This window comes from Rana temporaria, chromosome 4, assembly GCF_905171775.1.
Source record: "Rana temporaria chromosome 4, aRanTem1.1, whole genome shotgun sequence".
NCBI lineage: Eukaryota > Metazoa > Chordata > Amphibia > Anura > Ranidae > Rana > Rana temporaria.
The window spans coordinates 280322421-280337778 of record NC_053492.1 but is presented as its reverse complement, the minus strand read 5'-3'; the positions used below and the strand labels follow the sequence as shown (position 1 = coordinate 280337778).

At 43.0% G+C, this 15358-nt stretch overlaps 1 protein-coding gene across 1 annotated transcript in view; it reads left to right on the top strand.

The window, feature by feature from the left end:
- Positions 1–15358, top strand: part of LOC120935721 (titin-like) — a 433372-nt gene that overhangs the window by 399518 nt on the left and 18496 nt on the right. The window contains exon 57 of the mRNA XM_040347780.1: positions 7746–7790. Within this exon, the coding sequence (XP_040203714.1) occupies positions 7746–7790 (45 nt within the window). The remainder of the gene's footprint in view (positions 1–7745; positions 7791–15358) is intronic.

Sequence of the window (15358 nt, the reverse complement as noted above, 5' to 3'; positions counted from 1 at the left end):
CTCAGTCATACAACATTGTACCCATCTGAAATTTTTGTCCTTTTTTTCACACAAATAGAGCTTTCTTTTGGTGGTATTTGATCACCACTGCGGTTTTTATTTTTTGTGCTATAAAAGAAAAAAGACTGAAAATTCTGTAAAAATAAAATAAAAATTCTAGTTTCTGTCATATTAGCAGGTTATTTCTCACACACAGCATATGCATTCTACAAATTACACCTCAAAACACTATCTGCTATTCCTCCTGAGTATGGCAATACCACACACGTGAGACTTTTACACAGCGTGGCCACATAGAGAGGCCCAACATGCAGGGAACACCATCAGGCGTTCTGGAGCACCCAGGCCAATTCTGACATTTGTCTCCTACATGTAAAAATCATCATTTATTTGCTAAAAAATTACATAGAACCCCAAAACATTATATATATGCTTTTTTTTTCAAAGACCCTAGAGAATACAATGGCGGTTGTTGCAAATTTTTATCTTGCACGGTATTTTCGCAGCAATTTTTTGAACGCGTGTTTTTAAAAAGAAAAACTGTTTTGTGCTTAAAAAAAAAAAACAGTAAAGTTAGCCCAATGTTTTTGCATACTATGAAAGATAAAGTTACGCTGAGTAAATAGATACCTAACATGTCACCCTTCAAAATTGCACACACTCGTGGAATTGCGCCAAACTTTGCTACTTAAAAATCCCCATAGGCGACGTATTGCAAGGTATTGGAGTATTGGGGTATTGTGGAGTATTGGGGTATTGTGGAGTATTAGGGTATTGTGGAGTATTGAGGGTATTGCGGAGTATGGGGGTATTGCACAATATGGGGGGTATTGCAGAGTATGGGGGGTATTGCACAGTATGGGGGGTATTGCAGAGTGTGGGGGGGTATTGCAGAGTGTGGGGGGTATTGCAGAGTGTGGGGGGGTATTGCAGACAGTATGGGGTGTTATTGCAGAGTATTGCGCAGGGATGGATGGCTGGATCTGTGACTGCAATAGTCAGCTGCTGCTGACACCCGCTCCCCCCCCTCCTCTCACACTGTACCGATCGGTACAGAGAGGAGAAGAAGGAACCGGCGTCATTACATGACGCCGGTTTGTTTACAAGTGATCGCTCCGTCATTTGACGGAGCGATCACGTGGTAAACGGCCGATATCAGCTGCAATTTACCGTGATCTGTGATGCGCCGGGTCTTCTAGACCCGGCGCTCACAGATGATTCACGGAGCGCGCCCCAGGGGGCGAGTGAGTGAAGGACTCTGGGAGGACGTCCCAGGGACATCCTCCCAGAATAACTCCACCGCGCTGTAGCAGTATTTTCGCTATGGCGCGGTGGGAAAGAGTTTAATAGATTCCTTAGTAAGCCAATCCACTTCTCCACCGCTCCTGCAGGAAAGTTGCACATCCATGGGTAAACATAAAAAAAGAAAGGCTCCACTAGTGTAATATTGTCAAAGCACAATCTTTATTCTAAAACCAGTATCCAATCAACTCACATGTAAAACATTTTGTATCAAACATTGTACAGCTCATAGCATAGTAAAGTGACCCCCTTCAGTCTCACCACCTCTACGCTGGCTTACGACTGTTCAGGGAGACTCCAAACACTCTCACAACATTGATGCAATGATTTTGGTTGCCGTACAGACATGCCCAATGTGTTTCATCACTTATGAGTTTTTCACTAGGAGTGACTGCACGGCACATCAACCAGGCTTATCAACACTCCACCTCTGAACCATTAACCCCTTCCAAGGTCAGCGATCAGTAACCATATGTGCTGAGTTCAATCCTCCATAGCTAACCTGTCTCAGGGACGAGCAAGCATCTACGGAAGAGGCAACATCATGTCATCTATAAAATTAACCCCTCAAATGCATACTCGAGCTTCCATTGCGTCTTTAACCAACAATTTAAAAAAAGACAGCAAACTACCGTCTGTGCAGTTAACCCCTATTATCCACACTATAGCACTGTGAAATACATTCCTAAGTATAGAGAAGCTATATACTTATTGGGGTGGCAGTACATAATAAGTAATGTTGCCATACAAAGTTCTCCAACCTTGGAAAGGGCAACAGCCAATCTACAATACGGTGTTAAAGTACTCTCTAAATCATACATAAATATTGATATTTCAAAAACAAGGATCAGAACACAATAATAAAATAATATAATATCCACACTGAGTATAATACCTTTAATAATCGCTAATGAAGCAGTTTAAATCTAATTCTATATTTAAACCTGCAGGCTCCAAAGTTTGTAATCAATAAATCTATTTGGTTTCATATCTTGAGATGTCCCTCACCCAATTAGAACCCCTCCAAAATGCTGAAACTCTTTCAACTCCCCAAAATTGAAGACCCCTCTGATCTGTTTGATGGTGGCATCTAAAATGATTTGACACACTTTGATGCTTGTATCCTTTAATTATATTTTATTTTTTTGACCACCTTTTCACCAAAACAAGGTAATCTCTTATATATAAATGAAGGTGAACTAGATAAAACAAAACCCAGAGTTTAGTCCAATAATAAAACATGCCAATGTTTCCGACATATGCTCAATGTCTTTGTATTGGTTTTGGAAATCTCATATAAAACTCCATTGTTCGACATCATTAGGACTTTTTTACTTTATTTAACCAAACACTGATTCCGTGGGACTTCGATACATTTTGGATCTCCTGCTCTAATCCAACCTCTGAATAACCTTTCTGAATGAATTTCTCTTTAATCAGATGTTCAATAAAATGTTGATCATACAGTAAGTGCAGTTGCGCTTAATGCACATTAATTGTCCCGATAGTATATTTTTAAGCAATGTAGGATGGTGACCACTTTTGATAGACAAATAACTATTACGATCAGCTGGCCTAAAATATACTTTTGTTGCCAATCAAGCATCATGCTTAAATACGTGAGTATAACTTGTATCTTCATAATAAAGCTGTTGGATGTTATGGAGAGTACTATGGAAATTAATAGACACTGATGAAACTGATATACAGTAGGTGCATGGGTATGTAGTATATGATTTGATACACTAGATAGGAATTATTAATTTGCCTTTAGTGTGTCATATTTTATAAACACTCAAATATTTTAGCCACTAACCTTTTGCTCTCTTGACAAATCTAAAATGTAGGATTTGACCTCACTTTCTGTTTCTAAGACACATGCCAAATAGAGAAAGTACATTTCTCCAGTAGTAATATAGACAGCAATTTAACATATGTTTTGTGTCTATCACTTCAATTTAAAAAAATATTAATAATAGTTTTGCCTTTGCATATTTCATTTTTTAAAACAGTACATTATCTATATATCTGCCTATGTATCTATCTATCTATCTATCTATCTATCTATCTATCTATCTATCTATCTATCTATCTATCTATCTATCTATCTATCTATCTATCTATCTCAAACTATAACAAAAAGTGTGATTAAAAATTGTATTATTTAATATTACATTAATATTTTTCTTATTTAATATTACACTAATATTTTTCTTATTTAATATTACACTAATATTTTTATTATTAGATAAGAAAGAAGAAAAGCCTGAACAACTAAAAGAAGGTAGATAATGTGATGTTATGTTACAATTGCTTGGCATGTATTACAGTACATGCATACTGAGAGTGTTTGTTGTAGTGCATTTTTAGTAGAAAATTTTAAATTAAGGCAAAATAGATAAAGAAAGGTAGATGACACAATGTATTTTACACACCGCTATGAAACATGTGTGTGGATTGGAGGGAGAACAGGAAGTGACAATAATAGAATAAGAAACCACTGATTTTGTTTTAACTGCTGTACTGTATTTGTTTTTTTTATGTACAATATACTATATATATATATATATATATATATATATATATATATATATATATATATATATATATATATATATATATATATATATATATATATATATATATGTATATATATATATATATATATATATATAAAAAAAAGTCTATTTAACATTGCATTGATATTTCTTTCTTAGACAAAAAAGAGGAGAAACAGAAACAAGAGCCAAAGAAACTTAAGGGTAGATACCACAATCTTGTATCATGTTTCTATTTTGTGTATTTAATGTATTGCAGCACTATGAGTAGGGATGAACTCATGTTCGACTCAAACATTGCCTGTTCACTTGTTCTGCAAACAGCGAACAATTTGGGGTGTTCGCGGCAAATTCGAAAAGCCGCGGAACACCCTGTAAAAGTCTATGGGAGGATCTAAAGTGCTAATTTTAACCACTTAAGGACCGCCGAACAACGATATACGTTGGCAGAATGGCACGGCTGGGCACATGGATGTATATATACATCCCCTTTAAGAGCCCAGTCGTAGGTCACGAGTGGTCACGGAGCTTCGGACCGGGTCGCGAGCGCGCCACCGACAGCGTGCTCGCGACCCGGTCCAAAGCTCCATGACCGCGTGTTCCGCAATCGGGTCACAGGAGCTGAAGAATGGTGAGTGTAAACAAACCTTCCCCGTTCTTCTCTGTGGCAATGTCAGTGATCGTCTGTTCCCTGATATAGGGAACGATGATCACTGATGTCACACATCAAGCCCCGCCCCCTACAGTTAGAAACACACATGAAGTCAGACTTAACCCCTACAGCATCCCCTAGTGGTTAACCCCTTCACTGAAATTGTAATTTTCACAGTAATCAGTGCATTTTTATAGCACTTTTGCTGTGAAAATGACAATGGTCCCAAAAATGTGTCAAAAGTGTCCGATGTGTCCGTCATAATGTCGCAGTCACGAAATATAATCGCTGATCGCCGTCATTAGTAGTAAAAAAAATTATTAATAAAAATGCCATAAAACTATCCCCTGTTTTGTAAACACTATAATTTTTTTCGCAAACCAATCGATAAACGCTTATTGGGATTTTTTTACCAAAAATAGGTAGAGGAAAAAAAAAATTATATATTTTTTGGGGATATTTATTATAGCAAAAAGTAAAAAATATTGAATTTTTTTCAAAATTGTCGCTCTATTTTTGTTTATAGTGCAAAAAATAAAAACCGCAGAGATGATCAAATACCACAAAAAGAAAGCTCTATTTGTGGGAAAAAAGGATGACAATTTAGTTTTGGAGCCACGTTGCACGACCGCGCAATTGTCAGTTAAAGCGACACAGTGCCAAATCGCAAAAAGGGGCAAGGTCCTTAACCTGCATTTTGGTCCGGGTCTTAACCGGTTAAAGGCTTATATGCAAGTTATTGTCATAAAAAAGTGTTTAGGGGCATGTATTAATGCAAAAGAAAGTTTTAAAAATTGTAGTTTTTTTGGGGGGGTAATTTTAATAATGCTTAAAGTGAAACAATAAAAGTGAAATATTCCTTTAAATTTCGTACCTGGTGGTTGTGTATAGTATGCCCGTAAAGTAGCGTTTGTTTCCTGTGCTTAGAACTGTCCCTGCACAAACTGTCATTTCTGAAGAAAAAAAAGTAATTTAAAAGTACTCGCAGCTGTAATGAATTGTCAGCTCCCGGCGATACAGAGAAAAGTCATTGATAAAAAAAAAATGCGTGGGGGTCTCCCCAAGTTCAGTTACCAGGCACTTCAGGTCTGGTATGGATATTAAGGGGAACCCTGCGTCAAATTTAAAAAAAAAATACGTGGGGTTCCCACCAAATATCCTTACCAGACCCTTCAGGTTTGGTATGGCTTTTAAGGGGAACTTCGCACCAAATTTAAAAAACATATGGTGTGGATTTCCCCCCAAAAATCCATATCAGACCCTTTATCCGAGCACGCAACCTGGCAGGCCGCAGGAAAAGAAGGGGGACGAGAGTGCCCCTACTCCTGAGCCATACCAGGCCACATGCCCTCAACATGGGGAGGATGCTTTGGGGTCTGTGACCCCTCAAAGCACCATGTCAACAAGGGCCTCATCCCCACAACCCTTGTCTGGTGGTTGTGGGGGTCTGCGGGTGGGGGGCTTATCAGAATCTGGAAGACCCCCTATGGGAATTGGTAAGGGGTACATTGTACCCCCACCATTTCACAAAGAAAATGTAAAAAATTGTAAAAAAAACACATAGACACAGTTGGGATAAGACCCCCACAACCACTGGGCAAGGGTTGTGGGGATGAGGCCCTTGTCCTCATCAACATGGGGACACGGGGCTTTGAGAGGTCACAGACCCCCAAAGCATCCTCCCCATGTTAAAGGCATGTGGCCTGGTATGGTTCAGGAGGTGGGGTGCTCTCTCACCCCCCCCCCCTTCTTTTCCTGCGGCTTGCCAGGTTGTGTGCTCTGATAAAGGGTCTGGTATGGATTTTTGGGGGGAAATCCACACCACTTTTAAAAAAAAATTGGTGCGGAGTTCCCCTTAACCCCCTGAGCGGTATTCCCGATTCTGGCTCGGGGTGGAATTTCAGGACCAAAAGCGGTAACCAGACTTGGGACCGCCTTGCAGTGTCCACAGGCAGAGTTACTTACCTTGTCCCTGGATCCTATGATGCCTCCCCGCTGTGTGATCGTGCTGTGTCTCCTCACTCGATTCACAGTGCCGAGTGCCGCCGAGCTCCGTTCCCTGTGGCGTTACGACGCACAGGGGCGGAGATCGGCGCCAAATTTAAAAAAGTAAATAAACACAATACATACAGTATACTGTAATCTTATAGATTACAGTACTGTATGAAAAAAAATACACATCCCTTTTGTCCCTAGTGGTCTGCCCAGTGTCCTACATGCACTTTTATATAATACAAACTGTTCTTTTTGCCTGGAAACTGTAGATTGTCCATAGCAACCAAAAAGTGTCCCTTTTTGTAAAAAAGTGGTTTTAGACCAGCTAAAAAACAGCGATAATAAATTTAGAATCTCTTGCAGAATTGAGCAATAGTGATTTGTGGGAAAATTCGTCATCAAAAAATTACAAGTAATAATTTGTATTATTATTATATTATTTGTTATAATTATTTATATGTATTTATTATATTATAATTTATGATTTTGTGTTTTATTATACCCGGGATGTCTACTAGACTCTTGTTTGGACAGATTTAAGTGAGTTATTCCTATGGCCTTGTACACACGACGAACATGTCTGCTGAAACTGGTTCCCCTTAATATCCATACCAGACCTGAAGGCCCTGGTAATTGAAATGTACACATTTTTTTTTTTATCAATGACTTTTAATGACTTTTCTCTGTATTGCCGGGAGCCGACAATTCATTACAGCGGCAAGTACTTTTAAATTACTTTTTTCCTTCAGAAATGACATTTTGTGCAGGGACAGTTCTAAGCACTGGAAACAAGTGCTACTTTACGGGCATACTATACACACCCCCACCCAGGTACGACATTTAAAGGAATATTTCACTTTTATTGTTTCACTTTAAGCATTATTAAAATCACTGCACCCAAAAAAACAGCCGTTTTGAAAACTTTTTTTGCATTGATACATGTCCCCTGGGACAGGACCCAGTTCCCCACACATGCAATAACTTGCATATAAGCCTTTAAAATAAGCACTTTTTTCATGTTCGTGTCCCATAGACTTTAATGGTGTTCGGATGTTCAAACACATTTATTACCTGTTCGCATGTTCTGATGCGAACCAAACTGGGGCGTGTTTGACTCATCCCTAACTATGAGTATACTGTAATATAAATGTGTTCTTAGAAATAAAATTTATGTTGTTTTCACAAAATGTTCATTATCACACTTGATTGCTACATATTTACGACAAATTTATTTTCAGAGACTCCAGTTCAAGAGCAAGAGAAACCAGCAGAACCCAAGAAAGGTAAGCTTCCAAATCCTCTGTTTTTTATGTAACATGAAATGTATAATGTCAGCAGCATTGCTTTTTTTTTAAGTAGGGATGAGCTTCGAGTTTGACTCGAACATTGGCCGTTCGCCAGTTCGGCAAACAGTGAACAATTTGGGGTGTTGGCTGCAAATTCTTACTTGTCAATACTGCTGTTATAAAATGTTTTGCTGGAGAACAACTCTGGCTTTCCCAAACTCTGAAAGAGCTCTGAAAGACCCGTGAAGAGGGAGCTTTCTCATCTACAGTGTTCATTTACAGCAGTGGTCTACTTGCACCTGATTATTTCAGATTCTCATAAACACACAGTAAAATAATTTTTTAAAACTGGATCAGCCAGAACCTGGAGCAGTTGTGCATGACAACCAATCAGCTTCTATCTTTCATTTTCAAAGCCTAACTGAACAAGCTGAAGATAGAAGCTGATTGGTTAATGTGTACATCTGCTTCAGATTGCGTCTGCTCCAGTTTTGGTGAATTCCCCACAGTATGCTCTTCTTGCTAAACTAATTGTAAAAGAACATAAAAGGTAAAACGCCAAACGCCAAACGCCAAATCCAAAAGAAGATAAGGAATTGAACAAAGTATGCACATATAAACAACTACCTTTATATACAATGTATGACATTATTTACTAATAAAGTATTCAAATTATTTTAGACCAGAAAGAGAAAATAAAACAAAAAGGACCCAAAAAAGGTTAATACCACAATATATGGTGCCAGATCTATTCACCTTTTCAACTGCTAATTTTCAACCAACCCACTCTGCCAATCCCTCCAGTCTTTTTGTTTACCCCAATGCATACATTTAAAATTACTAACAACAACATACACAGCCATCCATAACTCTGCCCCAATCTACATCACCAGCCTCATCTCAAAATATCACTTAAACAGTTCTCTTTGCTCCCCTCAAGACCTTCTGCTCTCTAGCCTCTCTTCTCACCTCCTCCGATAATCCTTTCCAGGACTAGTGATGGACGAACATCTGACCGGATGGTTCCCAAACGTTAACCGCGACCTGTCACAAAATGGGCGGGCCCCATTGACTTTAATGGCAGGCGAACATTAAAAACCTGCAGGTTGTCAGGTCACCTGTGGCCAGGTGACAAATGCACCCCGTTGGAGTCAGGGGTGCACCGCAAGGTAGTGAACCCTATAGCGGACTGCTGCGGATGGACAGGAAGCAAGAGCCCAATATCCCCCAGGGTGCGGAGTCTAAGGTCCAGCAGGTGTTCACCAGAGCCTCTAGTGGTGAGGATGGCCTTCGCTGCAACTGAACCCAGGTGGTGGCCCCCGGAGTCCCCCAGGTCACGCTCCGTAGGAAGTAAGGGGAAGCAGCTAATCAGGACACAAGGGATCATGAAGGGTAAGCCGAGGTCGGGGTCGGGGCAACAGGCAGACAAGGATAACCAAGAGACAGGCCAAGGATTGGGGTTACAGGCAAACATGAGTAGTCGGGGACAAGTCAAAATCGGTACACAGAGAGGTTAACATAGCACATGGCAAGCAGGAAGACAAAGCTAACAATCAACGTTGATCAACAATGCAGACCTGCAGTGCACTGGTTAATATAGAGTTCCTGGAATGGCCTGGGGTGGCACCATACAGGGAGGAGAGATGATAAAGGCAGCCATTTGAGGGGGCCTGGCCTATAAGATGAACACATGGAGAGCAAGGTAAGCTGCCAGACATTACTGCATATCCATGACAGTACCCCCCCTCTTATGTCCTGTCCTCCTCCCCAGCCTTGACCAAGGGAAATCTCAGATGAAACCTCCTCAACAGACGAGGTGCAAAGACCTCAGATGCAGCGATCCAAGATGCCTCCTCAGGACCAAACCCTCTCCAATACACAAGATACTAAAGAATGCCTCTGCAGAGACGAGAATCCAAAACCTGACTAACCTCATACTTTAGATCATCCTTATTGACCAGAACCGAAGTAGGGAGAGGACGAGAGGATTTTTTGAGGACCAAATGCCTTTTTGGAATAAGCAAGGGCATGAGAGGATCAACAGGAATCTGAGGAGGGTCCCCCAGACCCTTAAAGATGAACTGGGCATCTAGCACAGGACCAGCAGACTGGGCAGAGGACAGTGGAGGTCAGGTTGGTTAGAAGGTGACAAGTCACAGGAGTCAAGCTGGATAGCTGAAAGACAAGCAGAATGAGGATGGATTGAACCCCCTAGATAGGTTTGAATGGACGTAACAGTATTAGGGTGAGACGAGGTTGCCGAAGGTCCTGAATAAGAAAAAAGTAGGAGGCTCACTGGGCATGGGCTGGAATGGCATAACTAGTTCAGAGACCGAGTGAATAGCAAGGTCAGGTGTAGCGACTACCTGAATCGCATCGCAAGGCGTCGCGACTGCAGAACTTGCAGACAAGCTAGCCTGGCTGTGCATCCAAGGGTATTTAGGGACAGACAAAGGTAAATGGTTATGCAAACTGGAGGGAATGATCGGCTCAGGTTCACAGGTGGGCTCCTCATCCAGAGTGCCACATGACTTAGAGCGTGCATCAGCCCGACTATTGCAGGATGCATCCCGGAAATAGGCATGTGCATTTCGTTTCGTTCCGAATCGAAATTCGGACGAATTTTTCATTATTCGGACATTCGGATGCATACGAATTCCCGAATTGCAATATTAATGAATTTACCGAATCCGAATGAACGTTTTCGATTCCGCGGACGAAATTCGATCGGAATTCGAATTTTTTTTTTTTTTTTGGAATTCCGATCGAATTTCGTCCGCAGGTTTTCGATTTGGAATTCGAAAAAATTTTTTTTTTTTTTTTTTTTTAATTCCAATCGAATTTCGTCCGCGGGTTTTCGATTTGGAATTCGATTTTTTTTTTTTTTTTTTTCGAATTCCAATCGAATTTCGTCCGCGGGTTTTCGATTTGGAATTCGAATTTTTTTTTTTTTTTTTCGAATTCCGATCGAATTTCGAAATTATATTCGAAAAGAGACTATTTGTTGTCGAATCCGGTCGAAATACTTTCGAAACGAAAGTTCGGAAAACGAATTTAACACGTAATGAACCTAACTTAACAAAATTAATTAAATAACGAATTAAAACGAAACGAAATGAAACAAAATTTTCCCTTTTGCACATGCCTACCCGGAAACCACTATATGCAGTAGGAATAGCAAAAGATACTGGGATGGTGGCAGCAGGAAGTTCCTCTTTTGGGGCAACCTTGGGTAGGCAGGACGAGGAACAGGAGAAACCCCAAGCCAGGATCTGTCCAGTAGTCCAGTCAATGTGTGGAGAATGGAGCCGTAACCAAGGGAGTCCCAAAACGATAGGAGTTGAGGCCTTAGGTACGATAAGGAAGGATATCCACTCCTGGTGAAGTGACCCTACTGACATCTTAACAGGGAGTGTCTGGAAGCGGATAGGACGCCCTGGGAGAACAGTGCCATCAATCGCAAAGACCACCAATGGCGTGGTGAGGGGCAAAAGGGTAAGTTTTATGGATGATGCGATTTCCCAGTCCATGAAATTGCCAGTGGCTCCGGAATCCAGATATGCCGAGACCGAATGAGAAGAAGCACCAACATGAAGGAACGCAGAAAGAAGAAGACAAGAAGTTAAAGGTGATATTTCTGGGTCCAATACTCCACTTTCCAGATGTATTGGACCTGAAAGTTTTTCTGGACAAAGAGAGCAAGTGTCACGAAAATGACCTTTGCCCCCACACTAGAGACACAGGCTTAGAGTTCTGCGCCTAGCATGTTCCTCTGGGGATAGCCTGGTCCGACCCAGCTGCATGGGTTCCTCAGCTGCTAGGAAATGCTCCACGGGTCGAAGAGAGGAGAGCTCAGGCTAACTAAGGACCAAGGAATGCTGGCATTGCTTTTCTAGGGTCCTTTCCTGAAAGTGAATATCGATCTGGTTACACAAGGAGATAACTTTGTCCAGATCAGTGGGGATGGTTCTTCCTGCTAATTCATTCTTCACTCTATCAGAAAGGCCATGCAAAAAGGTTACGACTAAGGTCTCATTGTTCCAGCTCAACTGAGCCGTCAGTATGCAGAAATGAACAGCATACTGTCCCACAGAAGCAGACTCTTGGCGGAGACGTAAAAGGGCGCTGGCCACTGAAGAGACACGACCTGGTTCTTCGAAGATATTCTGAAATAGTCTCAAGAAGTCAGACAGGCTAGAAACCACTGGATCATTCAGTTCCCACAGAGGGGCTGCCCAGGCTAAAGTTTCACCAGAGAGGAGGGAAATTATATAGGCTACCTTTGCCCGATCAGACAGAAAGTTTTGGGGCAGGAGCTCAAAAGGAATAGTGCATTGGTTAAGGAACCCCCTGCAGGCCTTAGAGTCCCCAGAGAAATGGGACGGAGCTTGCAGTTTTAGTGAGTGCGACACTGCGACTGGTGCGATAGGCACAGCCGCTGGTTGTACTTGAGGTTGTTTAACCAGTGGTCCTAAGGAGGCCTGAACCTGTTTAAAGCGAGAAGCCATATCCTGAAGGAATCGCATCACCTGAGTCTGATTTGATTCCTGAGTCTCAAGTCTGCGGACTATGCCCTGCAATGAATCGGCTGCGGGAAGCGGCACGTCGGCCGGGTCCATGGCTGATCAAACTGTCAGGTCACGTGTGGCCAGATGACAAATGCACCCCGTTGGAGTCAGGGGTGCACCGCAAAGGTAGTGAACCCTATAGCGGACTTCTGCAGGTGGACAGGAAGCGTGAGCCCAAGATTCCCCAGGGCGCGGAGTCTAAGGTCCAGCAGGTGTTCACCAGAGCCTCTAGTGGTGAGGATGGCCTAAGCTGCAACTGAACCCAGGTCACGGCCCCCGGAGTCCCTCAGGCCACGCTCCATAGGGAGAGAGGGGAAGCAGCCAATCAGGACACAAGGGATCATGAAGGGTAAGCCGAGGTCGGGGCAACAGGCAGACAAGGATAACCAGGAGACAGGCCAAGGGTCGGGGTTACAGGCAAACATGAGTAGTCGGGGACGAGCCAAAATCGGTACACAGAGAGGTTAACATAGCACACGGTAAGCAGGAAGACAAAGCTAACAAACAACATTCATCAGCAATGCAGACCTGCAGTGCACTGGTTAATATAGAGTTCCTGGAATGGCCTGGGGTGGAGCCATACAGGGAGGAGAGATGATAAAGGCAGTCAGGTGAGGGGGCCTGGCCTCTAAGATGAACACATGGAGAGCAAGGTAAGCTGCCAGACATTACTGCATATCCATGACACAGGTCATATTTACAGCCACAAAATATAGCTGTTCACAAATAGTCCCACAACATGGACACTGACCTACCAGATGTTTTAAGCGAAAAACCGTATACAGAAGTAAGTGCCGGCCATTACAGGCCGCAAAAATTAGCCGACAGACGTTCACCTGACAGCAAACAACTTTGTATTCTGTGGCTGGAGGTACATTAAGCTATTCACCGGATACAGAAGTAAGTCCTGGCCAGTACAGGCCCCAAAAATTAGCCGACAGGCGTTCACCTGACAGCAAACAACTTTGTATTCTGTGGCTGGTGGTACAATAGGCATTCACCGGATTCAGAAGTGTTGGCCATTACAGGCCCCAAAAATTAGCCCCCGGCCACAGGCGTTCACCTGACAGCAAGCAACTTTGCATTCTGTGGCTGGAGGTACATTAAGCTATTCACCGGATACAGAAGTAAGTGCCGCCCATTACAGGCCCCAAAAATTAGCCCACAATCGTTCACCTGACAGCAAACAACTTTGTATTCTGTGGCTGGTGGTACAATAGGAATTCACTGGATAAAGAAGTAAGTGTCCGCCATTACAGGCCCAACAAATTAGTCCATGGCCACAGGCGTTCACCTGACAGCAAACAAATTTGTATTCTGTGGCTGGTGGTACATTAGGCATTCACAGGATACAGAAGTAAGTGTCGGCCATCACAGGCCCCGAAAATTTGCCCACGGCCACAGGCATTCACCTGACAGCAAAAAACTTTGTATCCTGTGGCTGGTGGTACATTAGGCATTCACCGGATACAGAAGTAAGTGCCGCCCATTACAGACCCCAAAAATTTGCCATTGGACCGGGGTCATTGATCCTTGGTCTGTCGTCCCACCACCTCGTGGCCCTCCTGGCCGGGGGTGAGTGCTCCTGCAATCCTGGGTACATTAGGCATTCACAGGATAAATAAGTGCAGGCCCCAAAAATTCAGCATTCAACGGACATAAAAGGCCTTTTATGTCGCTGTATTTACCTAAGACAGGGACCATGAATTGTTATGGGTGGTGGTGGATATTTGTGGCCTGTCATGAGTAATTTGAATCAAACATGGTCTACTGGTCACATGTGTTGAATTCCTCCGAGATCCATACCTCATACATTTTTATAAATGTGAGGTAGTCAACACTGTTGTGAGCTAGGTGAGTGAGCTTATCGGTCACAACCCCCCCTGCTGCGCTGAACGTCCTTTTGGACAGGACACTGGACAAGGGGCAAGCCAACAGGTCCATTGCAAATTGTGCAAGCTCTGGCCAGAGGTAAAGCCTGCCCACCCAGTAGTCCAGGGGTTCATCACTTCTCAGTGCATCCACATCGGCCGTTAACCCGATGCAGTCGAACACCTGTCGGTCTAGGCGTTCCCTGATGCTGGATCCAGAGGACAGCTGACGATGGGTCAGCTGAAAACATGATCTCATATCATTAGTGACCAGCACATCTTCAAACCGCCCTCTTCTTGCAGGCACTGTTGGATTGGTACCCGCAACTGTTTCTCTGTGAGTGGAAATTCCTCTGCCAGCGCACGCAAAAGCAGAATACAGCATTTCTCGAAGCAAGGCCTGGAAGTGCTGCATTCTGATAGCCCTCTGTGATGGTGGTAACATTTCCGCCATGTTTTGTTTGTACCGGGGGTCTAAGTTTGTTGCCACCCAGTACTGGTCCTTGCCCTTTATGCTTTTTATAAGGGGGGCCCTCTTAAAACACTGGAGCATGAAGGCTCCCATTTGCACTAAACTGGAAGCGGTTTAGTGGCCTGGCTCCTGCTCATCATCCAGGATAATGTCGTCTTTGTTCTCCTCCCCATCCACTGACAACACCAGGGATCCCAGAAAGGTTTAAAGCATGCTCTTCTTGCTCCTCCTCATCCACCCCAGCACCATCCTCCTCTGACACCTCTTCAGACTCCCATTGTTGACTTGTCTCAGGTGGAGTAGCCCCCCTTGGGAATTCATCCAGCACTGCGATTTCCTCATCTTCCTGCTCCTCGACGGCTTGATCAATGACACAATGCAATGCACGCTCCAGAAAGAAGGCGTAAGGTACGATGTCACTGATGGCACCCTGGCTGTGACTGACCAGTTTGGTGATCTCATTTGGTGCTCCTGCCCTACCCTTACCACCACTGAGGAAGGGCCTGCCTCTTCCTCTGCCTGTCATTTTTTAAATGACCCTGTGACAAAAGTCTCTAGAGAAGCGCAGTATATGTGGAAGAAGGTATATAACACCCCGCTTCAATCTGTCGTTTTGGGGGGCCACTGGTTTATCGCACCAGTTATAAAACGTTT